The 21,924-nt window shown below is 43.0% G+C and overlaps 4 protein-coding genes across 5 annotated transcripts in view; 2 read left to right on the top strand and 2 right to left on the bottom strand.

Annotated features, from left to right (window-relative positions):
• slc22a23b (solute carrier family 22 member 23b) overlaps positions 1–6,148 on the top strand; it is a 57,223-nt gene extending 51,075 nt beyond the window's left edge. Inside the window, exon 10 of the mRNA XM_088918182.1 lies at positions 298–6,148. Coding sequence (XP_088774308.1) covers positions 298–676 — 379 coding nt within the window. The 3' untranslated portion in view covers positions 677–6,148. The remainder of the gene's footprint in view (positions 1–297) is intronic.
• Positions 6,149–6,258: 110 nt separating this feature from the next.
• psmg4 (proteasome (prosome, macropain) assembly chaperone 4) lies at positions 6,259–9,015 on the bottom strand. The gene is made up of 3 exons (XM_088918188.1): positions 8,751–9,015; positions 7,059–7,134; positions 6,259–6,781 (listed from the first exon to the last, which is right to left on the bottom strand). Exons 1-3 carry the CDS (start codon positions 8,925–8,927, stop codon positions 6,660–6,662), a joined length of 375 nt encoding a protein of 124 aa, XP_088774314.1. The 5' UTR covers positions 8,928–9,015; the 3' UTR covers positions 6,259–6,659.
• A 922-nt stretch (positions 9,016–9,937) lies between these two features.
• Positions 9,938–15,298, top strand: LOC148833131 (tubulin beta-2B chain). Of its 2 annotated transcripts, none has more exons than XM_088918184.1 (4): positions 9,938–10,067; positions 11,350–11,458; positions 12,900–13,010; positions 13,915–15,298. In XM_088918184.1, exons 1-4 carry the CDS (start codon positions 10,026–10,028, stop codon positions 14,973–14,975), a joined length of 1,323 nt encoding a protein of 440 aa, XP_088774310.1. In that variant the 5' UTR covers positions 9,938–10,025; the 3' UTR covers positions 14,976–15,298. The 2 variants fall into 2 exon arrangements, with proteins under 2 accessions (XP_088774310.1, XP_088774309.1); XM_088918183.1 differs by lacking the exon at positions 9,938–10,067 and adding an exon at positions 10,427–10,616.
• Positions 15,299–16,107: 809 nt separating this feature from the next.
• On the bottom strand, positions 16,108–21,758 carry bphl (biphenyl hydrolase like). The gene is made up of 7 exons (XM_088918187.1): positions 21,597–21,758; positions 20,657–20,760; positions 19,746–19,912; positions 18,583–18,736; positions 17,823–17,954; positions 17,185–17,308; positions 16,108–16,546 (listed from the first exon to the last, which is right to left on the bottom strand). Exons 1-7 carry the CDS (start codon positions 21,710–21,712, stop codon positions 16,456–16,458), a joined length of 888 nt encoding a protein of 295 aa, XP_088774313.1. The 5' UTR covers positions 21,713–21,758; the 3' UTR covers positions 16,108–16,455.
• Between the last annotated feature and the right edge of the window lie 166 nt (positions 21,759–21,924).

The following is a 21,924-nucleotide window of genomic DNA, read 5'->3' as shown; positions in this document are numbered from 1 at the left end:
TACTGTAGCAGACTGGCAACCATACCACAAAATTAAAATGTAGCAGGTGAAAAAAAAGGCAAGAAAATGTTTTGCTGAAAGACTAGTAAATTCTTTTTTATCTCCAGTTAAGTTTCACCTGTAGCGTGTTACAGTGGAAAGGTTTGTACTTTCTCTGCTGAGATAAAATGGCTTTAACGCCCCCCTCCGAAGGTGACGGCACTGAGGTACGTGCTAATTTGACTTGAGGAGGGCGATCGGTCCTGTGAGTCTGCTCCATGTTCAGAGGCGGAAGTCCTGACCCTTCTCTCTTCCCAGGGGCGGGAGTCTGGGCCTGGTGCTCGCCAGTGCTGGGTTTGGCATGCTGACCGCCCCCATAATGGAGCTGCACAACCAGAAGGGCTACTTCCTGCACCACGTCATCTTCGCCTGCTGCACCCTCATCTGCATCATCTGCATCCTGCTGCTGCCGGAGAGCCGGGACCAGAGCCTCCCCGAGACCCTTGCAGACGGCGAGAACTACACCCGGAAGCCTCTCCTGCCCCCGAAAAAGGGGGGCGAGCAGCACCTTCTCCTGACCAAATCCGAGATGAGGGATTATTCCCGGGTGCAGGAAACGCCTGCCCGCCAGGCCCCCCCGGCCTCGGCGGCGGCGGCCCCCGAAAACACCACGGCCAATGGCGTGGCGTCGTCGTGATGGCTTCCCATCATCCCTGGAGGTCCACAGAGTCCGCGGCGAGCGGGACCTCGTGATACCAGACGTGAGGAAGTGACTTTGGTTCACCAACCTGAGCTGCTGCGTGAGGGGTGTCTGTTTTAAGGCGGGGGGTCTTCAGCAAAGCAGTTTGGGAATGCTCTGACCTGAAGGATTGGAAGACCAGTGGCAGACAGATCTTGAAGGATGTTAAGGAACCTAGTTTTTTTTTATGGTGTAAAATTGCCATTTGCCTGTACTGAATGTCACTGCTTATTGTATTATCTGTGCTGAATATTGAATGTTGTTTTGGAAAATCTGTCATTCGGTTTAACGCCTATTGTAGATGGATGCTGGGAGATCTGCAGTTCATCACGTGCGTTCATATTAACGAAACCATAAGTGAATCACGACCTCTGGGTATTTAGTTAAAGAAGGCGGCAGTAAATTTCTGTCACTGAGGTAAATAAGTATTTGCCTGGCTCACAGGTATTTTATCTTTTACCCCAAAGTGATTGGATAATTACTGAAGCAGCCTGATTATACGGAAATGTTCTATGAAATCATTTTAACAGATGGTGCTCAATTCAAGAGTGCGGACAGAGAATTACTAGACTTTTTTTTTTTCGCGAGGACCTTTGTTTTTCATGAAATTGTGAATCCCGAAAGCCAAGAGCAAAGAGGAAGACTTCTAGAACTAACCTGGATATACCTCCTTATCCATAATGCTATTTTTAAACTCAGTAATCAAGATGAACTGCCATACAGTAACTGCTACAAATAATGGACCTTTAAGAATTCCAGAAGGGAAAGTCAGAAATTTCTGATTTGTTGCAAATCAAGACCTGGTATTAAGATGGCAGCGGCACCAGTTAAAATCCTACTTAATAGAAAACAGAGACTTAAAACTGTCTTCTCTGGATTCCCAAGACTACTTAAATAAACTGTATTTTTCAGAATGCTCCTTGAACATGCGAAGTCTACGGTTTCAAAATACTGCTGCAGATACAGTACTCACGTTGTTGCTTCAACAAATGGGAACAAACAAAACCATCTCTTTTATTTCTTCTGCAGGCCTGGCTCTGTCAGAGGAAAGCCTCCCAAAGTGCAGTAATGCTACAGTACATCACGATGGGTTGTTTTCCTCTTATTTTTCATGTGGGCGTAGAGTTCAATGGCCTCGTGTTTATCAGATAAGACATGGATCAGTGGAGCTCAGTGTTTACAGTCGTTGCCAGTTTTATTCAGTTATATGTGACAACACTTTTAGGTTAACCCTAAACATTACCCCAGTTTTGCACTAAAGTCAATGACACAATCAGTTGTTAATTTAAGCTAATTCTAGTAAGTGTAGTATTGTTGATACCTGTTAATTAAATGTATAGTGGTGTGTAACTATGAACTTAATCGCAGAAATTCTTTGTGTTACCTTTTAACACTTGATTTAGATGACCCTAGAATATCAATTCTTTTGAAGTCTGTTACCATAGATGTTTAAATTAAAGTGGCACTTTATTATGAATGAAAGGAACAAGGCATTCAACCAAGTCAGGGGTTTTATGTATTTTTTTCCAATTTTTTGAGTCAAGCAGTTGTTTGTAAAATACAACTTTGAAATTACACAGAAAATTGTGTCCCTTCCACCAGATGCCGTCTTTAGATTGTGATCATTTCCCTGCTCCCTGGCTGCCTACTGATTTCACAGCCCAATGTATTGTGCTCTTGGATATTTTAATATAATGTTACTTCTTCACTTGGGTCGTAGATTTAAAAAAAATGCTGTTTACAAGAATGTAAAATAATGTATTGTACAGACATGACCTTTTTTACTGTTTTTTTTTCTCCCATGTTGGTAAATTCGAATTAGTTCTGGCCATCTGGAGTTGTGTGTTACCTTGTATGTTTCTGTTACCTGTGGACTCAGAGTGAAAGGAATGTTGGATCCATTCATTGTAGGTACAGGGTTAATATACTTTCAATATTGCTATAGGCTGCCTAGTATTCTGTGTAACACCCCAGGAAACCCTCACTAGACAGCCTTTCTAAAACTATAGAGAAAGATGGGTCTACAGGTATTTGATATTATAAAGCACAATGTTTCTGTGACTATCTTTGTTTTTAATTTAAGATAGTCCATATGTAATGAAATCCTTCATGGCCACTGTATTAGGCCTGATAAAAGACATAACTCTGGTGTTTCGTTACTTGATTGACCACTGATGCTCTCCTCCTGTCTCTGTAGACTTGAATCACAAGGAAACGGCAATAGTAAACTGGGAGGAGTATAAAGACCCCCCTTGACCTCTTCAGAGAGTTCTCAAAACTTACTCGAAAGTATCAGACTTGAAACTTGAAATTTTCTGTTTTCTGATTCCACTGGAAACCAAGTACTCTGCAATCTCTGAAAACAGGGTGAAGGATTTCCACGAATGAATGTAAACCACTATTTAGAATTTTTAATACAGTGCACTTGTATATAAGCCATAAATATTATTAAACCAAGTTATTTATTCATTGCTAAATTAAACTGTAACCTGTAGTTATTTTAACAAAGCAGCAGACGTCTTTATAGTCAGGTGAATGAGATGACAAGGAAGCTTGGAGCCAGTTATCTTCCAGACAGCTGCCCAATTCCATAGCGTGTACAGGTTGGTTTTTGAAGGGTTCAGACATTTTCCCTTGCCCTTACCAATCGCATTTCTCCATGCTTATGCAAACTAGTCCCGTATTTGTACATTTTCACTGCCTGACGGCTGTCACCACAATTGATGAGTGTTCATTGTGGGTTTTGCTTCACTTGCGGCTGCATCTTTTTTTTGTGATTTATTTGTCTGGAAGACATGACTTTTGAATTTTAACTCATCCGACACATAAGCATAATACTTCAGAGAGACAGAACCCGGTTTTCGAGAAGAAACGGCCTTGAGAATCTAGACACAGAAATAGACCGTAGAGGGGAGGGGCTGACAGATAACATGGAGATGCTCTCGTTTTTGATATATGCCTGAATTTCATTTCAGTAAATGCCTTTGCCAGACTTCCTCCAGTTCAGCGTGGCGGGACAGCACAGACTGGCACGCACTCACACCTGGGCCAACTTTTCCAAAAACCAATTAGCCTACCAGTGTGTCTTTCGATCGTGGGAGGAAAGCAGAGCATCCAGAGGAAAAAAATACAGGGGAAACATACGAACTCCACTCAGATAGCACCCCAGGGCCCCACAGGTACGAGGCAGGAATGGTGACCACTGTGCTATCTTCCAAGACGTGACTTTCTTCTTACCATTGCCAATATTGTTCTAGTACAGGCAGAGGCCTGACGGATTTACAGAAAGACAGGAAGGCAAGCCCTCAAGGTGCGAGGTTGCAAATGCGGATCCTTATAGTCTCGCGGTAGAATTTGACAAACACAAGAACACAAGCAGCTTTGACATACGAAGCACAAGGTTTTGCATGTTTCCTGGGCCAGTGCAGCACTGCACTCCAGCGCCTCGTTAACAATGGGAGCGCTCGCTAACGGCTCCACTCGTCCCCCGGCCTGCAGGAAGCCCGCTGGCTGTGATTAGCGCTCGGCGCATTTGTCACTTTCTGAAATTAAAAGGCTTCTTTAAAGAGACTCTTCAGAATGAAACAGCGGCTGTCAGTTCTTCTTCATCACATGTCTGGCTGTGGTGACATTTGCGTCTTGTTCCGTTGTTCCTAATGGATAGAGGGAGTGAGAGATGGTTTACTGGGGTTGCTGCGAAGGCAGAAGCGGTGTGGTGGTGAGGTTAGTGACCGTGTGAGCCTGGTGCATCAGAGATGACAACACTTAGTAATGGGCCCGTAGCTGCCTGAACTCAGATCTTTTTTTTTTACCCACCCATCAATCACAAATCACTATCCGCGGCACGGGATGCTTTTCAAGGGAATTTTCCCTCACTACTGCATTTACTATTTAATCTGAGCCTTTGTTACACTGCTGAAAGCTTAAGAGTGACGCAGGACCCACAGCGTTACCCCTGTGTCCAAAATAAAACAATGCTCAATTGCATCTGTGTGGAGACATAACAAGGGACATCAAATGTGGTAACTTCCTGGTTTGCAACTAAGAGTTTTTAAAGCCACAGCAGTCTAAAAAAAAACAACAGGCTTCCTTTCAAACGAAAACCAAGAGGTATAGCGAATTGGATTAATACCAAAGAAAAATGTACTTTGCAAAAAATAAATGTATTGCCATGAAAAGATGTTCTGCCCAGTTTTCCTGTGGTACAGACTGATGACAAACTGCCTGTGAAACTCGTTGCCTATGGAGTGGGCCGTCCTCCTGCATTGAGAATAGGTGTCCTTATTCCTGTCGACGTTTATCTGCTTCTTTTTCATATCTTATGGGTTTGATCATTTTAAAAGTTTAGAAAATCAAGAGTTTTTTTAGTATTTATTCCGGGCCTTATAAATACTGCAGGTGTTGCAATTTCAGGGAAGGCATCGGTCATTACAGACTGCTAATCGGCAAGTGCCGTAATCCGGATGGATCGTACTTTCAGTCACTGCTTTATTTATTCACAGCAGCCATTCAGTGTTTTCCATTTGCTTCCCAAACACTTCTGGGAACACGGAAGAAAAAAAGTAATCTTTCTGCCATTGTGTCTGGTGGGATTGATGATGGAATGGGCCAGGAGTGGTTAACCTTGATGCCCACATTTCCTGTCATCACAGGATTCTATGACCTTTCAATAGACTAAGTACTTAATTAATGCTTAATTGCTTTATTAAACCAAGTGCTGCAGATCACTTAGGTAGTAAGGGATTAACTGCAGCAAAGACTTGCAGTGGCATGAACTCCATGTGCCCTCTAGTCCTTTTCAAAACGAAATTGTATTTCAAATGTGAAAGACATCACACACTGTATTAGCAAACTGATTTGCATTCAGCACCTCAAGGCTACTCCAAGACATTCCCCATAGCTAAACACATAGAACACTCTTTATTTCCGATTATTGTTTTTTGTGCTCGATTTTGTGTCTGAGAAACCCCCTTTTTTGTAGTTTTCACAAGATGCATGCGAAGGGCAGTATCCTCAAGGTCAATTTTGTCAGAGTTCTCCCCCTAAAGGCATTGTATTAAAATTCTGCAAACCTCACAGAGTGTATTCTAGGAGTCTGAAATCTTAAACACTGAGTCTTTATTATTTTAAAACTGCTTTGCCTCAACCGTGCTGGCATGGCACAGATAAAAAGACTTTGGTATAACAAAAGTGTCAACATTTTTTTTATTGTTATTAATATTGTATAAACAGCAGAAAAGGCTGAGCCTTATTTTTTATTAACCGGAAAGTGTGTTCTTTGGATAACGGCTCTTTGATGTACATGTAGACTGAGCCAGGAATACAGTACTGGAAACACATTTGGTGTCTGCATGACATGACCTTGTGTATCACAACTGTTTGTAAACCTGTGAAAATAGTAGTAATAAAGATAAAAAAGTTGAACATCAACATGTTTTGAAGAACTTCTCAAATTGTGGTGGTGTGAGACATGGGTTTGGTGTTTATCAATGTTAAAACAAATGATTTGCAAGTATACTAACCCTATTGATGTTAAAAAATTTTTCATAAAATATTTATTGAAAAATGCTTGACGTACATGCAGTATAGCACCCTAATAGAACAGCACCCTTTGTAAGTCATATAGTATGTGCATGACAGGGAAAGGGAAAGTCATAGCTAAATTTCCCAATCTAGTTTTAAATCTCATTTTTGTGACAGAAATGAATAAATAAGGCACTAGTAAATACAGTCATTGAAAACTCTAATACATTTACTGCTTTAAATGTTGGAATTAATACTCAGGAGAAGAACTGCTCACAGTAAACATGTATAGAATAATTTAAAGGGGGGAAAAGGGACTTTTTTTATTTTTCTTTACATTTTCTTACAAAACATGAAAAATACAAAGGAAAAAAAGATACAGAGCTTTCCTTTATCTGAAAAGCTATCTCTGAAAAGTCTAGAACTTATCGGGAAAAAGTTCCATTTCTTTCTTTATTCGGTCTTCCACGAGCAATGTGAGGTTGGCCTCAGTGGAGGGAAGATTGTAGCTGACAAAGACCTGCTTTTTTGTCTTCTTGGCTAGAACATAAAAAGAAAAAGTGTACGATATGAGCACAGAAATTAGCATATATGCTTCTGAATTTGTATTAATGGAGAAGGCATATGCTAAAGAATGAATCACAATTACATCTAAACGAAAACATTTTCAATTATTTGGCTTTACAATATTGAACAAAACGCTTTGAAAATCACCCATCATCTGCTTATCTCAGTAGTGCACCCTAAAAGTTAATGAATCAGTTTTGTTTCTGTGCATATAAAGAAAACCTTATAAAAACAAGGAAGAAAATCCTACTTAATCTTTGTGCCAGGGAACTTGGAGAGGTGTCAGAAGAATCTCCAAAAACTAAGGTTGCCAAAGGTACAGAGTCCTGGAGGTGGGAAAACAGAAAACACACAGTAAACAAAGTATTTCCATAAGAAATTCAGAACGCACGACTCCAGGATCCTGTTGATATAAATAAAGCTAGTTAAAATGTACCTCATCTAAGAATATTTTGTGTGATTAATTGACCAAATTAGAGAGGTTGCACTTCAGCAAACAGATCCTATTGCCAACTGGACACGTCGATACATTTTCTTTTCATGTATGAATTCATACATTCACTTTTGCTAACAAACTCTGATAATAAGCATTAACAGAGCACCTCAATATACACGGTCATGGATATGTTTTAGAACCCCCTATCTTTAGTGTTATTCTTATGTATTACATGAAATAAATATTAAACACATAAAAAGACTACAAACAAGAAGGAGCCATTCTGCCTGCCAGTAGCTTTTAGAAAAATCCTAGAATTCCATCAAGCCAGTTTTAAATACGAGCCTGGGGGAGCTACAGTAGAAACAAGTGTCTTCACCTGTCTATCCCGTATTCCAAATTACCACCCGCATCCCTGTCTCCTTGAATCATTGCTTTCTTGGAAAAAGCCCACTGATTCAATTTGGTCAATGCTGTTCAGGGTTTTGAGTACCTGGATCGAATTCACGCGTCATCTCCTCTTTGATAAACCTTGCAGGGAGAAATTCACAGGACGCCCGGGATAACACAGGGACAAGGACCACAACCAGATTCAGCACTTACACACGAAACATTTCGCATAAAAAGATCAGCAACAGAGCACGCTGTAGTTAAAGAGCTGCAGCTCGGACTTCAAACGGGCAGAGCGGTGGCTCTGTGGCTCAGGATCTGCGCCTGTGGCTGGAAGGTTGCCATTTCGTATCCTGCAGCCGGCAGAGGAATCCTACTCCGCTGGGCCCCTGAGCAAGGCCCTTCACCCCAACTGCTCCAGGGGTGCTGTACGATGGCTGATCCTGCGCTCTGACCACCAGCTTCTCTCCCTCTCTGTGTGTCTGTGTGTCTCATGGAGAGCAAGCTGGGGTATGTGAAAAGACAAATTCCTAATACAAGAAATTGTATATGGCCAATAAAGTGATCTTATCTTATAAACAAACCTGTAGGTCAGTCCAGTTGTCTGGAGCCCAGGATGCAGTATCATTTCCCACTGCTAGGGGGCAAATTATTACACTACACACACTTACTTGACAATGCTGGTTCATCTCCTGAACTACCAGGAATTGTGATTACGACTTCTATGTAATAAACCTACATACAACACAGTGGGTGGGAGAAACGGTTTCCTCAGATCCACAAATTTGACAAAATCAGCGATTCTGCGAATAAGGTTTTTTGAAGATGCAGGGCGTCAATACTTGCGTCAGCAATTACAGCTCTCACATTCAGAAACTTTTATTGTACTTGCAGGACTCAATGCGGTATCACTGCTCCGTGATGGATTATTTTAATGTCGATTCGGACATCCCCTTAATTCCACATCCAATTGTGTCAATATTTCCAGATTCCAGTTAAAGTAACACGATTTTATAAGAAGACCGGAGAACACAATTCTGTTATTATAGTATTCATACGCACCAATGCTATTACTAGTAGCAGCAGCAGTAGTAGTATCAAGTAAAAAAAACTCACATATTTGCTACACATGGCCACAGCTAGATTAGAAAGAACCGAGCTTGCCCCGATCCAAAGGAAGAATCCGTCCTTCATTTTCATAACATGGAAGTGAACAACCTGCTCCAGAATCTTCTCGGAAAAATTATGGACCGAGATGGTTCCTTCGTTTGCGCTGGGTCTTGCACTTTCCATTCTCCCCGTGCTGCCTGAAGCGGATCAGACCCCGAACAGCTCCAGTCATGCCGTCACCTTCGTGCAAGTCACTTCCTGCTTGCGCTGCAGCCGAATAGGCTCGACTAATCGATCTCGGCACGGATCCGACTTGTTGCACGCTGAAATGCGGTGTGGTGTGCATGCCAATAGCCTATCATTATTTTAAGAACATCTGCCTTTTAGGAGCGCGCAGTAATTAATATACATATTTAATTGAGCAGGAAACTAATAACTAATATATCTATTTTTAATTTCCCTTCACATTGTGAATTGCAAGCAAGCACACAGCTGAAGAAGACTCCACAGCCGAAACGTTGTGTTCTCTTTCTTCTTTTTTTCAGCAGGGAATAAACCTATTACTTGTTCCTTTGCAGCCTACGCATGCTGACGCAGCTACCCACCTTTGTTAACCTCTGCAGGGAATGAGTTTACTTTTTTTTTAAAAAAGGAGCAATAAATGTTCGCTAAATTCATTTTGTGTCAATTCTATTAATAACTCAGACAATATTTCAGCGTATGAAACGTTACAATTTTAATAAACTAGCTACGCGCATGGAATGACAAATAACAGTTTACACTATCTTTCTTTTTTAATTCGATATGTTTATACAGAAAATAAAATTATCCATCAATCAGTGCAGCTGCTATACAGACCAACGACGAGTCGGCCGGTTTAGCTGAGAAATGCGGGGTTTGTTCAATCCTGGTTCTGCAGGCCGGTGACTCTGCAGGATTTCGGGGTGTCTGTACGCAGCGAACCTGCAGTCAGATTGGACCTCAGGCCGGGGACGTGACTGGACAGCGCTCACTTTAAGGCCACTGCGTCGAAGAGAAACACCCGCTGGATAAGGAGCAGATATCCGTCATGTCGCACGTCTCGCAATGCAATGTGAGCGGAATAATTATGGCCTGCCAGCGGCGCTTACAGCAGCACCAACCGCTTCACTTCTTCGGCAAGCGCAGTCGCGGATTTTGTTAGGCGTGTCACAGCCCAGAATGCCGGTGTGCCCTCCGATTCGTGATTCAAGGTGCATTTGATACTGCGGTGCGAGTCGGTCGGTACAAACCTCAAACTGAATGAGATTCGAGACCGAGAGGAACGACAGCCCTGAGAGCCGGGTAAGACACCGTCCACACACATACTGTAGACGCCGCTCCCAGACACCGCTGTAGCGGCACCAATCTTATAAGATTGTTTCTTATAAGATTGGAAAAAAACAATTTCCAATCCCATCCATATAAGGTTTTCAGTGCATCTTCTGGAATTCCAGTTACAGTAGAAACAGCCCACAAATCGGTACCGAATAAGTAAGATTATGCTTTTTTTCCCCCTCTTTAACTTAAGAAAAAAGTTAAGAGGGGGAGACAGAAATAAAAAAAAAAACGAACACGTTGCGGAGCCCTCTCAGCGCTTCAAGTGCGCGTCCCCCGATAGGAGGGCAGCGCCGCCGAGAAACCAGGCTGCTATGACGTCACCCAATCAGCTGCGGAAAGTGCGTCTCGGCGGCGCGCACCGCCCGACCTGCAGGTTTATAAGACCCCAGTACCCGCAGCGGCGAGAGGAGCAGTTCTCGGTAGGCTGAAGACGAGGATCCCGACGGAGCCGCAAGGATGCGTGAGATTGTGCATATCCAGGCTGGGCAGTGCGGAAACCAGATCGGGGCCAAGGTGAGGTGGAAACGCGCTTTGCGTTGTGCTTCTGTCCTCATCTCACGAGTCTTCCCACATAATCCGGCCGACCCCCCCCAACTTCGCGGACGGTTGTCGGACATAATGACAGAGGGGAAAAAAAAGAAAACGGAGAGAGCACGTCATCTCCAGATCAACATGAAACGGTGCAGGTTTATGTCTGTAGACTTCTTTGATGCAGAAGGGTGTTATGTTGTAGGGATGACACACACTGTCATTTCCTATCATGAATCGTTTTACTTTTCACATACTCAGATGACTTAGTCAAGTGATTTTAGATCTAACGCATTCCTGTTTTACAATATAAATACCACATATGGTATGTGATATACTATGCTAAATTCTGGTGTTTCACTGGCGTGATCTGTCCATTTCGCCACATTAATGTGTGAATGAGCTCTTCAAGCCTACTCAGTACACAAAGGACTGTGCCCCTCTCTGTGAGAAATGGGTGCGGTCTTCTTTGATTCGTGTCACTGGGAGAGATGAAAGTGCGGTAATATTCCTTGCGTTTCGTTGTATAGAGCTTTTTTAAGGTGTCCACAGACATCTTCTTTTTTTTAAATAGTCCATTTTTAGACGTCCTGTCATTTTTTACCCATTTCATAAAAATATCAAAGTTAATAGCATGTTGGTCTAAAGCGATTCAGGCACCTTATGTCTCGCATACAGTTAAGAGAAAATAGAAGTTTCGTGTGATTTTGTATTTCAGTTTTGGGAGGTGATTAGCGATGAGCACGGCATCGACCCTACCGGTAGCTACCACGGGGATAGCGATCTGCAGTTGGAAAGAATCAACGTCTACTACAATGAAGCAAGCGGTAAAACGCCAAAGCGTCTCACGACTAAATGGGATGGGTTGCACGGGGTATTTGTGTATTTAAGACATCATTTTGTGCTTTATCCAGGCATTTATTGAAAACAGGGCGTGAGAAACGTACGCCGAATGCAACCGATACGCTTCCCTTTTCTAAAATTAAGATTGTTCAGATACTTCAAGGTAACAGACTCGTTCCCATGCTAGGTATAAAGATTGGTGTGTTGTAATTATATTTTTCCTCAAAGCACGATCAGTAGTTATGGCTATTGATTTCTATAGCAGATAATTAAGCACGCTGTCTCCATTGGAGTGAAAGCGCTATTTTTCAGCACCTCAAGTGCTGAGACAGCGCACGAAGTGAAAAACTGCCCTGGATACAGGGAGACATTAACGTGTTTTAGGTTATGAACTGGCTTCTCTACGATACCAGTTTACAGTTAAGACACAGTTTTTCTCAATTTTAGGCCAGTCGACACTTTTGTTTCTCGTTTTTTTCCGCTCAAGACACTAAACAGGGATAGAGGAGGACTTACCTGCTCCAAATTTGCCGCAAAAAATATAATACAGAACCTATTTAAATATTCAAGCAAGGGACAATATAGTTGATATAAAGTGGAAATAAATGGAAATGTAGTATTAGATGGACTGGTTTTTTTTTCCGGAGAGAACAAATTTTGGCCGTTCAAAACGCTTTGAATGTGCCTTTTAAGTCTCTCAACCTGAGAACAATATTACCAATAAAGTCACACAATTATTTCAAAATCAAACAATTGTTAATCAAAAAGTCGCTTTATTAACACAACGCAACCCTAAAAAGGTAGTCCAGAGATTTTCCTTCTGGTTGTCCATGATGAAAAGGATATGTTTTAAAACGTAAAGACCTGTACTCTACAGTCTTGGGAAACTAGAAGACCCTTAATGTCACTTAATGCAAAATTGTGGTAGAAAATACAAAAATGTCATAATTTCCCCTATTCATGGGATCCAAATCTTTCTGGTTATCAGAAAAGAAAATATCAGTTAATAGGCTGTTACACAAATAGAATTTCCCTCAGAAGATATAAATTGCCATCCTTTGTATGTTTTACAGAATTGTTTTTGTTACAGTCTGATTTCCTCATAAATATGCTGTGGGGAAATTTAATGTGAAGCCCCACGAATGTCACATTTTAGATGTGTGTGTGGTGCCGTCTTCCAAGGGAACCAGTGAGAAATATACAGACAACATTCAAACTGCCGTCTCACGCCACACAGTTAAGAGAGTCCTCAGCTGCATTCCTTTGAGAGAGCTCGGCAGCTTTGGCACTGCGGACAGCAGGGTTATCCGTTTTGTCTTGAATGCAGCAGGACGCGGCGATGCTACATTAGTTTTGAAAGCAATGTGGACGACGCGGTAAGTGTTGCTTTGTCGACTCACAATGGATGCCTTGTCCTTCCTCCAGGTAACAAGTTCGTGCCCCGTGCTATTCTTGTGGATTTGGAGCCTGGCACAATGGACTCCGTCAGGTCTGGGCCTTTCGGACAAATATTCAGGCCGGATAACTTTGTCTTTGGTAAGCTTTGGTTAGAATGTGTTAATGCCTGCAGTTCCAACCTCGGCATCCTGAGATTTATGTTTGTTTCAGCGTTAATTGAAATAAAAGAGTGGGCTAAACGTACAGTATGCTGGTTCTTCCAGCTTCGCAGTGGGTTTAGGGAGTGGGTTTGGGCTCCCTGCCAGCCTGTGCACTCACAGACATTCCCCTTCACCGTCAGCCAAGAGAGGAAGGAGGGCGCTTTCAGTATTCAGGACTGCTTCCCTCGTGTGAGACCCACTCTTGAGAAAGGAAAGGGTGTCGTCTCGTATGCAAACTGGAACTCAAATATTGAAACCTCGAAACTGGGAAATCAAAAAAAAGAAAAAAAGGCCCGGTGTGACGCAGCAAGATAAGTGTGAGTCTCTGCGTCTCGGCTGAGAGGAGTGACTCAGGTCACAGTGGGGATGACAGCTGCATTGCAGTGCTGATTATTACAGCTAAATAGGGACAGAGGAGGAGTTACCTGCTCCAGATATAATACACTTAATGCAAAATTGTGGCCTCCTATTGTTAACATGCGGCAAAAGGAAGTATCTGTACATGAAGTACAGATACTGTACAGTATACATGTACAGTATCTGTACATGAAGTATAATTCATTTGGGGGGCATGAGGTTTATAACAGGGAATACTTTGTCTCATTATTCATAAGAAAGACAAACAGTAATCTTCAATCAGTTCAAGCAGTTCAGCTTGCAGGCTTCTGAGCTGCCTTTATTGAATAAATGCCTAGGACAATAAACGTTAGAACAAATTAAATGAAACGTTAAAGGGTTAAAAGTGATTTTTTTCCCCTTACCACCCTTATCACTTTACACCTAAATTGCTCTAATAAAACAGTCAAAACCTAAAACACATGATTCTTGTTTTAATTTTTTAGGTCAGAGTGGGGCCGGCAATAACTGGGCCAAAGGTCATTATACCGAGGGTGCGGAGCTGGTGGACTCAGTTCTCGATGTGGTCCGGAAGGAGTCTGAAAGTTGCGACTGCCTGCAAGGCTTTCAGCTCACCCACTCCTTGGGTGGGGGCACCGGCTCGGGCATGGGCACCTTACTCATCAGCAAGATCCGAGAGGAGTACCCCGACAGAATCATGAACACTTTCAGCGTCATGCCTTCCCCCAAGGTGTCGGACACGGTGGTGGAGCCCTACAACGCCACCCTGTCGGTCCACCAGCTGGTGGAGAACACGGACGAGACCTACTGCATCGACAACGAAGCCCTCTACGACATCTGCTTCCGCACCCTGAAGCTCACTACGCCCACGTACGGCGACCTGAACCACCTGGTGTCGGCCACCATGAGTGGGGTCACCACTTGCCTCCGGTTCCCCGGGCAGCTGAACGCCGACCTGCGCAAGCTGGCCGTCAACATGGTGCCTTTCCCTCGCCTTCACTTCTTCATGCCCGGCTTTGCGCCGCTGACCAGTCGCGGCAGCCAGCAGTACCGTGCCTTGACTGTGCCCGAGCTAACGCAGCAGATGTTCGACGCCAAGAACATGATGGCGGCCTGCGACCCTCGGCACGGGCGATACCTCACCGTGGCAGCCATTTTCCGCGGTAGGATGTCCATGAAGGAGGTGGACGAGCAGATGCTCAATGTGCAGAACAAGAACAGCAGCTACTTCGTGGAGTGGATCCCCAACAACGTGAAGACCGCCGTCTGCGACATCCCCCCCAGGGGCCTCAAAATGTCTGCCACTTTCATCGGGAACAGCACCGCTATCCAGGAGCTGTTCAAGCGCATCTCGGAGCAGTTCACCGCCATGTTCCGGCGCAAGGCCTTCTTGCACTGGTACACGGGAGAGGGGATGGACGAGATGGAGTTCACAGAAGCGGAGAGCAACATGAACGACTTAGTGTCCGAGTACCAGCAGTACCAGGACGCCACTGCAGATGAGCAGGGAGAGTTTGAGGAAGACGAGGGGGAAGACGAGGCGTAGAGTCCAGACTGGCACAGTGGGTCACCTCAGCTCAAAGCACACTTTTTAAAGTCTTAGCCTTTAAAACCATCATTGAGACATGCAGCTTAATTCCGTATTTTGTAACCGTGGTTGATGTCGAGCAGAATTTTTTGTGCGGTTGTGTGGTAAACAGAAATGATCTCTTACAATTTGTTTGTTCACACTGATGAGAAATTCATTAACATTTTGGCAGTGTATGTGCTCCCATTCTTATGTGAGGAAAATGGGGTGAATGATTAATTTATGTCTGGTATTAAAGGTCTCTCAAAACTTAATAAAATGTGTGCCAGCATTAAACTGTGGACCTTCCAGTGTGATTGTAATTGTTTCTTAAATCCGCAAATTCAATCCCAAAAGTAAGGTATGATGACAATAACATAACCGTAGAAGCACACACGCAAATAATAACTTCTTTCTGCCACAATATTGCCTGTGTGTTTCTCACATTTACAGTACATGTGCTTGAAATGACTTGAGTGTTTTTCACTTTTGAGTACCAGTTCCCACTTGCTAAGCAGACATACAGTATACTTAATACAAACGTCTACAGCTTGGCTCAGGGTATAATAGTAGTAAACTACCAAAACTTTGGGGCGTAAGGGAGACCCACTCTTGATCTTGGTTACATCTCAAAGAGTTGCATGCATTTCCATGTGGACCTCCAAGACACACAGTCATATTTCACTGTATATTCCCTATTATATATCACTGTATTCAATCAGTCTTCTCTCACCCAAAAAAACCTCAACACTTCACATGCACATAATCTGTGCAGAAGAGGTTTATTGTAGAATTTACCCAGTGTCAAGTGTGGTTATGAATATCCACCATTTAAAATGAATTTTGGGGTAGTTCAAATGACCAAGATTAGCAATCATCTGGGACTATCAAGTCCAAGATTAGTCGTAACTTTCTGCTCTGAAACAAATATTTCAAATATTAACTCAGCTGAATTTTTGGTAAGTAGAGCAAGTTAAGTTGTGCAAAATATCAGAGAAAAAATATATACATTCATGTATGTAAACATCATACTATAATCCAGAAAATAGCACTACATTTAAGTATGTACCATAAAGACTTCATAATTTTTTTTATGAATACTCAAAACATAGTTTGAATAATTTTTATAAACATATAATTATCCCATATCATTTTAAACACATCATCCAATCTGCAGATAAATCTGCAGACTTCAAAACATTTGTCTCCATCTACAAACTGTTTGGCATATACAGCACCTTTTAACATAGTACAAGATATTACAAAACACTACTCTGGTCAAATGTCCGACGGTATTCTGTTTGATCTTTCCAAAAATCAAAACCACAGCTGATTTAATAACCTGATCAGTTTTAGGGAACATATGAGTGTTGCCAATTAAGGCTACTGTAATATATCCTTTTTGATGTTTGATGCCGAAAGACATTTACAATTCAGGGTTATTTCACCACTGTAGTTATCAAAGGCAAAGAAATTCTTCAACCAGGTTATTGAACTCTCCAGCAAACCTCAAGTGTAGATTATGCTTGCCTTCTGGCATTAGATGGAGCCTGAAAAAAATAACATGATTTTAGATTTTATGTATCTTAAATAAAATCTAATTTTTAAGTTCACACACATATGGGTTCTACATCTATGTTAGATCTCACATTTTGGCAGATACCATGGGATCTATTAAAACAAAAAAAAAGAAAACATTACAAAACTAAATGCTGTTTCTAGTGTGAAACTTGCAATATCCTTCCGAACAAATTCAATTTCATATTCATGAGACTGTGCTGCATTAATTATCTGAACTTCTGTTCCATCTCCCTCCCTGGCCCAGAATAACTCTTTTGGAGAAATGAAGAAAAGCAGCTAATACAAAATACAGTTAAAACTTAATTACTCAAATGATCACTGTAGCTGTGCATCAACGAATGCATCTTCTTGTTAAGAAACGTAAATTATTCATTGTGCACCATCCACCTTTCCAGTAATTTTCCTGTCAGACTGCAGACTTCAGTTATTTGCCATTCCATTAAGCTGGGCTAATGAAGATTTGTATTCCTCTGCCCCGGGAGACCTGCGACCTCCTTATTCAGCACAATACAGTAAACCCATCTCATCTCAGCCATGTCTCACGAGGAGCGGCTCGATTTCTGCTGCCGCATTAGCACGTCCCTGGCGGAGGTACGGGCTGCCTCACCGTGAGCCCTTGACGTGCTGGAGGAGATATTCAGCGTGGAAACGTGGCACCACGGGGTCCTTTTCACCATGGACGATTAAAGTTGGGCAGGCGATCTGGGGTAGGAGCTCCCGACAAATGCTACCTGAAACCCAAACCCACAGAAAACAAAACGTATTTTAACGTGGTAAAAAGACATACAGAGACAATGGAGGAATCGGAGTGCCGTGTCGACACTAAAAAGATGGCTTTACCCTGATCTGGCGATGGACCTGTCTGGGTTTGCCTTCCAAAAAAAGAAACTGTAAGCAGGTGAATTCATCAGGTGTGTAGGTGCGTACTGGCCCCGTCCCAGAGCAATTCACACCCTGCACCTGGAATCTTTACTGCTGTTGCACTCCGTTCACTTTATAACTTAAATACCTGCTAACAATATTTCCTGCGATATATTTGTGATTAAAAGGTTTAAAAAATGCTATGAATCTTGTAAAAAAAAAACAACCATTACCATAAAACACACTTTCTATTCATTGAAATGTTGGGAATATCTCAATTACTCGACTCTCTCTGATTATTGTGCCAGGGCATTTCACATCCTCTCACAAAAGCTTTCCGACTCGGAAGCTTTTTTCCCAAATCCTCCGCCTCCCTGGTCTCACCGTCAGGTCTCTGTGCAAACTGACTGATGCCGTCCACCCACGCCTGCCAGGTCTGAGCGAAATATTCGTCACCATACAGCTCCCTCATCGGCGCCCTCATCCTTTCACTCCAGGCTGAAACATCTCTCAGAGCTATTCAATAACAAAAGGAACAGTATTATCTTTTTAATTCAGCTGATGTTTCTACCCAAAGCAACTGAGATCTGCACCCATTCATACAGCTGCGTATTTTACTGGCGGAGTTCAGCTGAAGCACGTTGCTCAAAGGTGAAAGGGCTGTGTCTCCGTTGGGATTTGAACCCACAGCCACCAAGTTGCGAGCCCAGAGTCTTAACTCAAGTATGATGGAATATGGGGTGGATTTATTTCCTGGGTGGGGGATGGATTTGGGAGGGATAGCGAACAGAGGATAGGGGTCTCTGGGTGCTGCATTATGGTTAGGTGTTTTTTGTTTATTGCTCGTGGGTTTGTGGCTAAACAATGAAAAACTGTTCATAAAAACAGGCCATTTCACAGCTTAAAACACACCTTAAAGAATCAATAGAAACAGAAATCACCTCACTACCCAAGAGAACTACATTACACCTGCACTTAATTTCTTAAGACGCCAAATGACGCACTGAAAATCATTTTCAGCCACAAATTTACAGCAGTGAGTGTCTCTATAAATAGGAAAGGGAAAATGATAGACTAAAACTAAACCATCCTCACTAATTTCCCTTGATCAATAAAATAAACGATACTGGATCTCACACCTCACCATTGTAAATGTTCAAATCCTCCTCTGAGACAAAGGCGTTGGCTCCCCACACGACCAGCTTTCTGACGGCTGTGGGAAACTTCGCAGCAGCAATTAGTGCTGTTATTCCACCATCGCTCCAGCCCAACAGAGAGAATGTCTTAAAATTTAATGCCTGAAAATCAATGACGCACCCTTCAGAGCTCTTGGAGGAGCACGCAAACTCAAACGAAATCAGTGCTCCCTCAAGCTGCCATTTAGATTTCACTCAGAGATCATAAACCAACTTTCCCAGCACACAGATTAGGAACTGAATTTCTCATAGGACGTGTACTGTGACCACAGGGTTTAAAATATTCACAGAAGATGTGGAAAACATAAAAATGGCCTTTGAGGGCAAAGAGATTTCACTCGAGAAGATTCCAAATGCGAATGGGCAATCCAAAATCTTGAGTTTTCTTTGTTGACCCCTGGCGCTGTTCTTGCTTTCTTTTTTTCACTTATCCTTGTAACAAAAGGCAGAAAACTGACCTTTTCGTTCTCATTAATAATATCTGCTGAGCATATATTGTATTGGTGAAGTACATTAAGGTCTTGATGCAAACAGACTACTGGCGGTAAAACAAACGGTGCTACTGATTTTTTCCTGAAGGGCGGACCAGTGGCTCTGTGGCTCAGGATCTGCGCCTGTGGCTGGAAGGTTGCCGGTTTGTATCCCGTGGCCGGTAGAGGAATCCTACTCTGTTGGGCCCCTGAGCAAGACCCTTAACCCCAACTGCTCCAAGGGCGCCGTATAAATGGCTGACCCTGCGCTGTGACCCCAGGCTGCTCTCTCCCTGTCTGTGTGTCTCATGGAGAGCAAGCTGGGGTACGCAAAAAGACAAATTCCTGATACAAGAAATTGTATATGGCCAATAAAGTTATCTTATTTTACTGTAGGCCAGAATATTTTTTCCAAGCTGAAGAGAGAAAAGAAGCATAACATCTCGGCTGTGGAGCCTTCTTCACGCCTGAAAAGGGCTCCACAGCTGAAACGCTGTGTTTCTTTTCTTCTCTTTTCAGCCTGAAATAAACCTTTACCTGTTCCTTTGCAGCCTACACATGCTGACGCAGCTACCTACTTGACTTACTTCAGAATATTTTTTGTCAACGAGACACGGCTGGATTTCAAACTGCACTCTGACCTTCATTAGGCCCACAGCATCCTTGGCGTCCCTCTCAAAGAAGTCCAGGGGAAAGTCCCGCTCTGGAGGTCTAGAGAGCCCATAGCCCCTGGGATCCCAGGCCACGATGGTGAAGCGCTCTTTATTCAGAGACCTCAGCTGTGGGCCGAAGTCTGTCTGGCCGCTACCTTAAAAGCAGAATAGCAATACAGAACAGCCAATGGAGAGTCTAAGAAAAAACAGCACCAGGCTCACAAAACACAGAGGAACTACTCAGGGCGTAGGCAAAATCAAACGGTTTATTTCTAGAAGGAAAAAAGCTCAATTATGTGGGAACCCCACAAAGCGTACAGTATCACCTCCAATCTTAAGTACGTGTGCTTGTGGAATGTGCTCTCTGTTACCTGCTTCAAACTGCAAAAATGCAACAAAAAATTCCTTTGAACACAGTTTTAAACACCCCAGGGGTCTCTTCACAGCAATGAACAGGGTGCTTAAACACCCATTTGCAAAACTCATGGTGTTGTAGTCATCACACAAACTATTTCTGTGTATCATAACAGTTCATACTAATTAAATGAATTGAAAAATGAGAGCTATGATTGAAAAGATTTTACTGTTATTTTAAAAAAAATACAATTCTCATGCCTGTTTTTCAACAAACTAGATCATTGCAGGGGCATGTTACCAACATTTGCTCCTCACAAATATAGTAAAACCCGTATCGCATATATACAGTATATATACTACTGAGTATATAAACTGCAGGTTATGCAAAAAGTACACTTACTCTTCGGTTGCTATGACTGTTCACAGATCTCGCAATTGCGACCTTGTATCTCAGAATTCCGATTTTATTTCTTGTAATTGCGACTTAAAATCTCAGAATTACGAGATTTTGAAGTGCAGGGTTGTGTTCGTGAGCTCTGTACCTAGAGATCCCGGCAGCAGCAGCACTGCGTGCCCTCCGTGCCCAGTCTGTCGATAGTGAAGCTCGACTCCATTCACCCGCCTCCTGGCTGACTGGACAGAGGTGCTGTGAAACACGACGACGACAACAACAACAAAATAATGCGTGAAGTATCTGTTTTAAAAGAATAACGATAGCGAACAAACCTATTGAAAATAACGAACGTTATCTAACCACACATCTTAAAAAAAAAAACAGACAGGCCAAGAGTCAAATGAAAGCCGCGACAGCTCGCCCAGGAAAGTTTATTTTCTCATCCCCAGGTTGAATGTGAACTGCACAATACAGCCAAGTGATTTATTTTTGTGAAACATCTTAATTTTCCTCAAACACAACAAGAAGTCCGGATCTCTGTACATCAGTCCGGTCTCACACCGTCTGCCAAGGCAGCAATCGAAAGAAACCCTGTGTCTGTTTTTTTGGACTGGTGTGAATGTCGGTCTGGGGGAAAAAAAAAAACTACCGTGTTGTTAACCCAGCTAATTCATAAACGCAGAGCTGGGACTTTGATTGTTGGCATGAGTCCATTTGTTTTACAATGAAATGACAAGGAATCCTGTTTGTCAACAGGTACCTCTATCTCTAGTTCCCGGGGTCAGAATCCCCCACCCTCTCACATTAAATACAACCCATTTTGAAACCTTTTAAGCCTGAATGTACTGTAACTGAAAAACAGTTTAACCCCTTTCCATGCACGCTACATTAACGCAAGGACTTCTCAGGGTACCCTTTCACTAACGAGTCCGGCTTCCACACAGGGACTCGCCGGCGAATGTGCCAGCTTTCTTAAATTAAAACAACAACAACAACCAAGACAACCAAACGAGCAAAAGAAAATGCGCCAAGCCTCTGGTCGTTCCTGGGCTCGTCACACGTTAGTATCACTGAAAGTGTAGCGTTACCAGTACAGCAGCGGCTGCCCGGGCGCTCCGGACGTGAGCGCACCTCCGCCGCTGGACGCTGCAGCCCATGGGCGCAGAGCCGACCTCCAGCCTCGACAGATCTGCCTCCACGCCATCTCTCCCGCACCTGAATCGCCCTCGAAAAGGGAGGAAAGCCTTCGGCCAGCATCCGGGGTATTGCGTGGTTTTACTTTGTGGTGGTGTTGGCTTCGTTATCGAAACGGGACCGTGTTTCGCCCCCGCCCCCATCTCCGCCAACTCGAACAAATGTTTCATTTCGCCCTCCCCACCCCCATCACATAATTTCCGCGAGATGAAATGAGTGTCC

Source organism: Atractosteus spatula, chromosome 6, assembly GCF_055471065.1.
Source record: "Atractosteus spatula isolate fAtrSpa1 chromosome 6, fAtrSpa1.hap1, whole genome shotgun sequence".
NCBI lineage: Eukaryota > Metazoa > Chordata > Actinopteri > Semionotiformes > Lepisosteidae > Atractosteus > Atractosteus spatula.
This window is presented reverse-complemented; position numbering and strand designations above follow the sequence as displayed.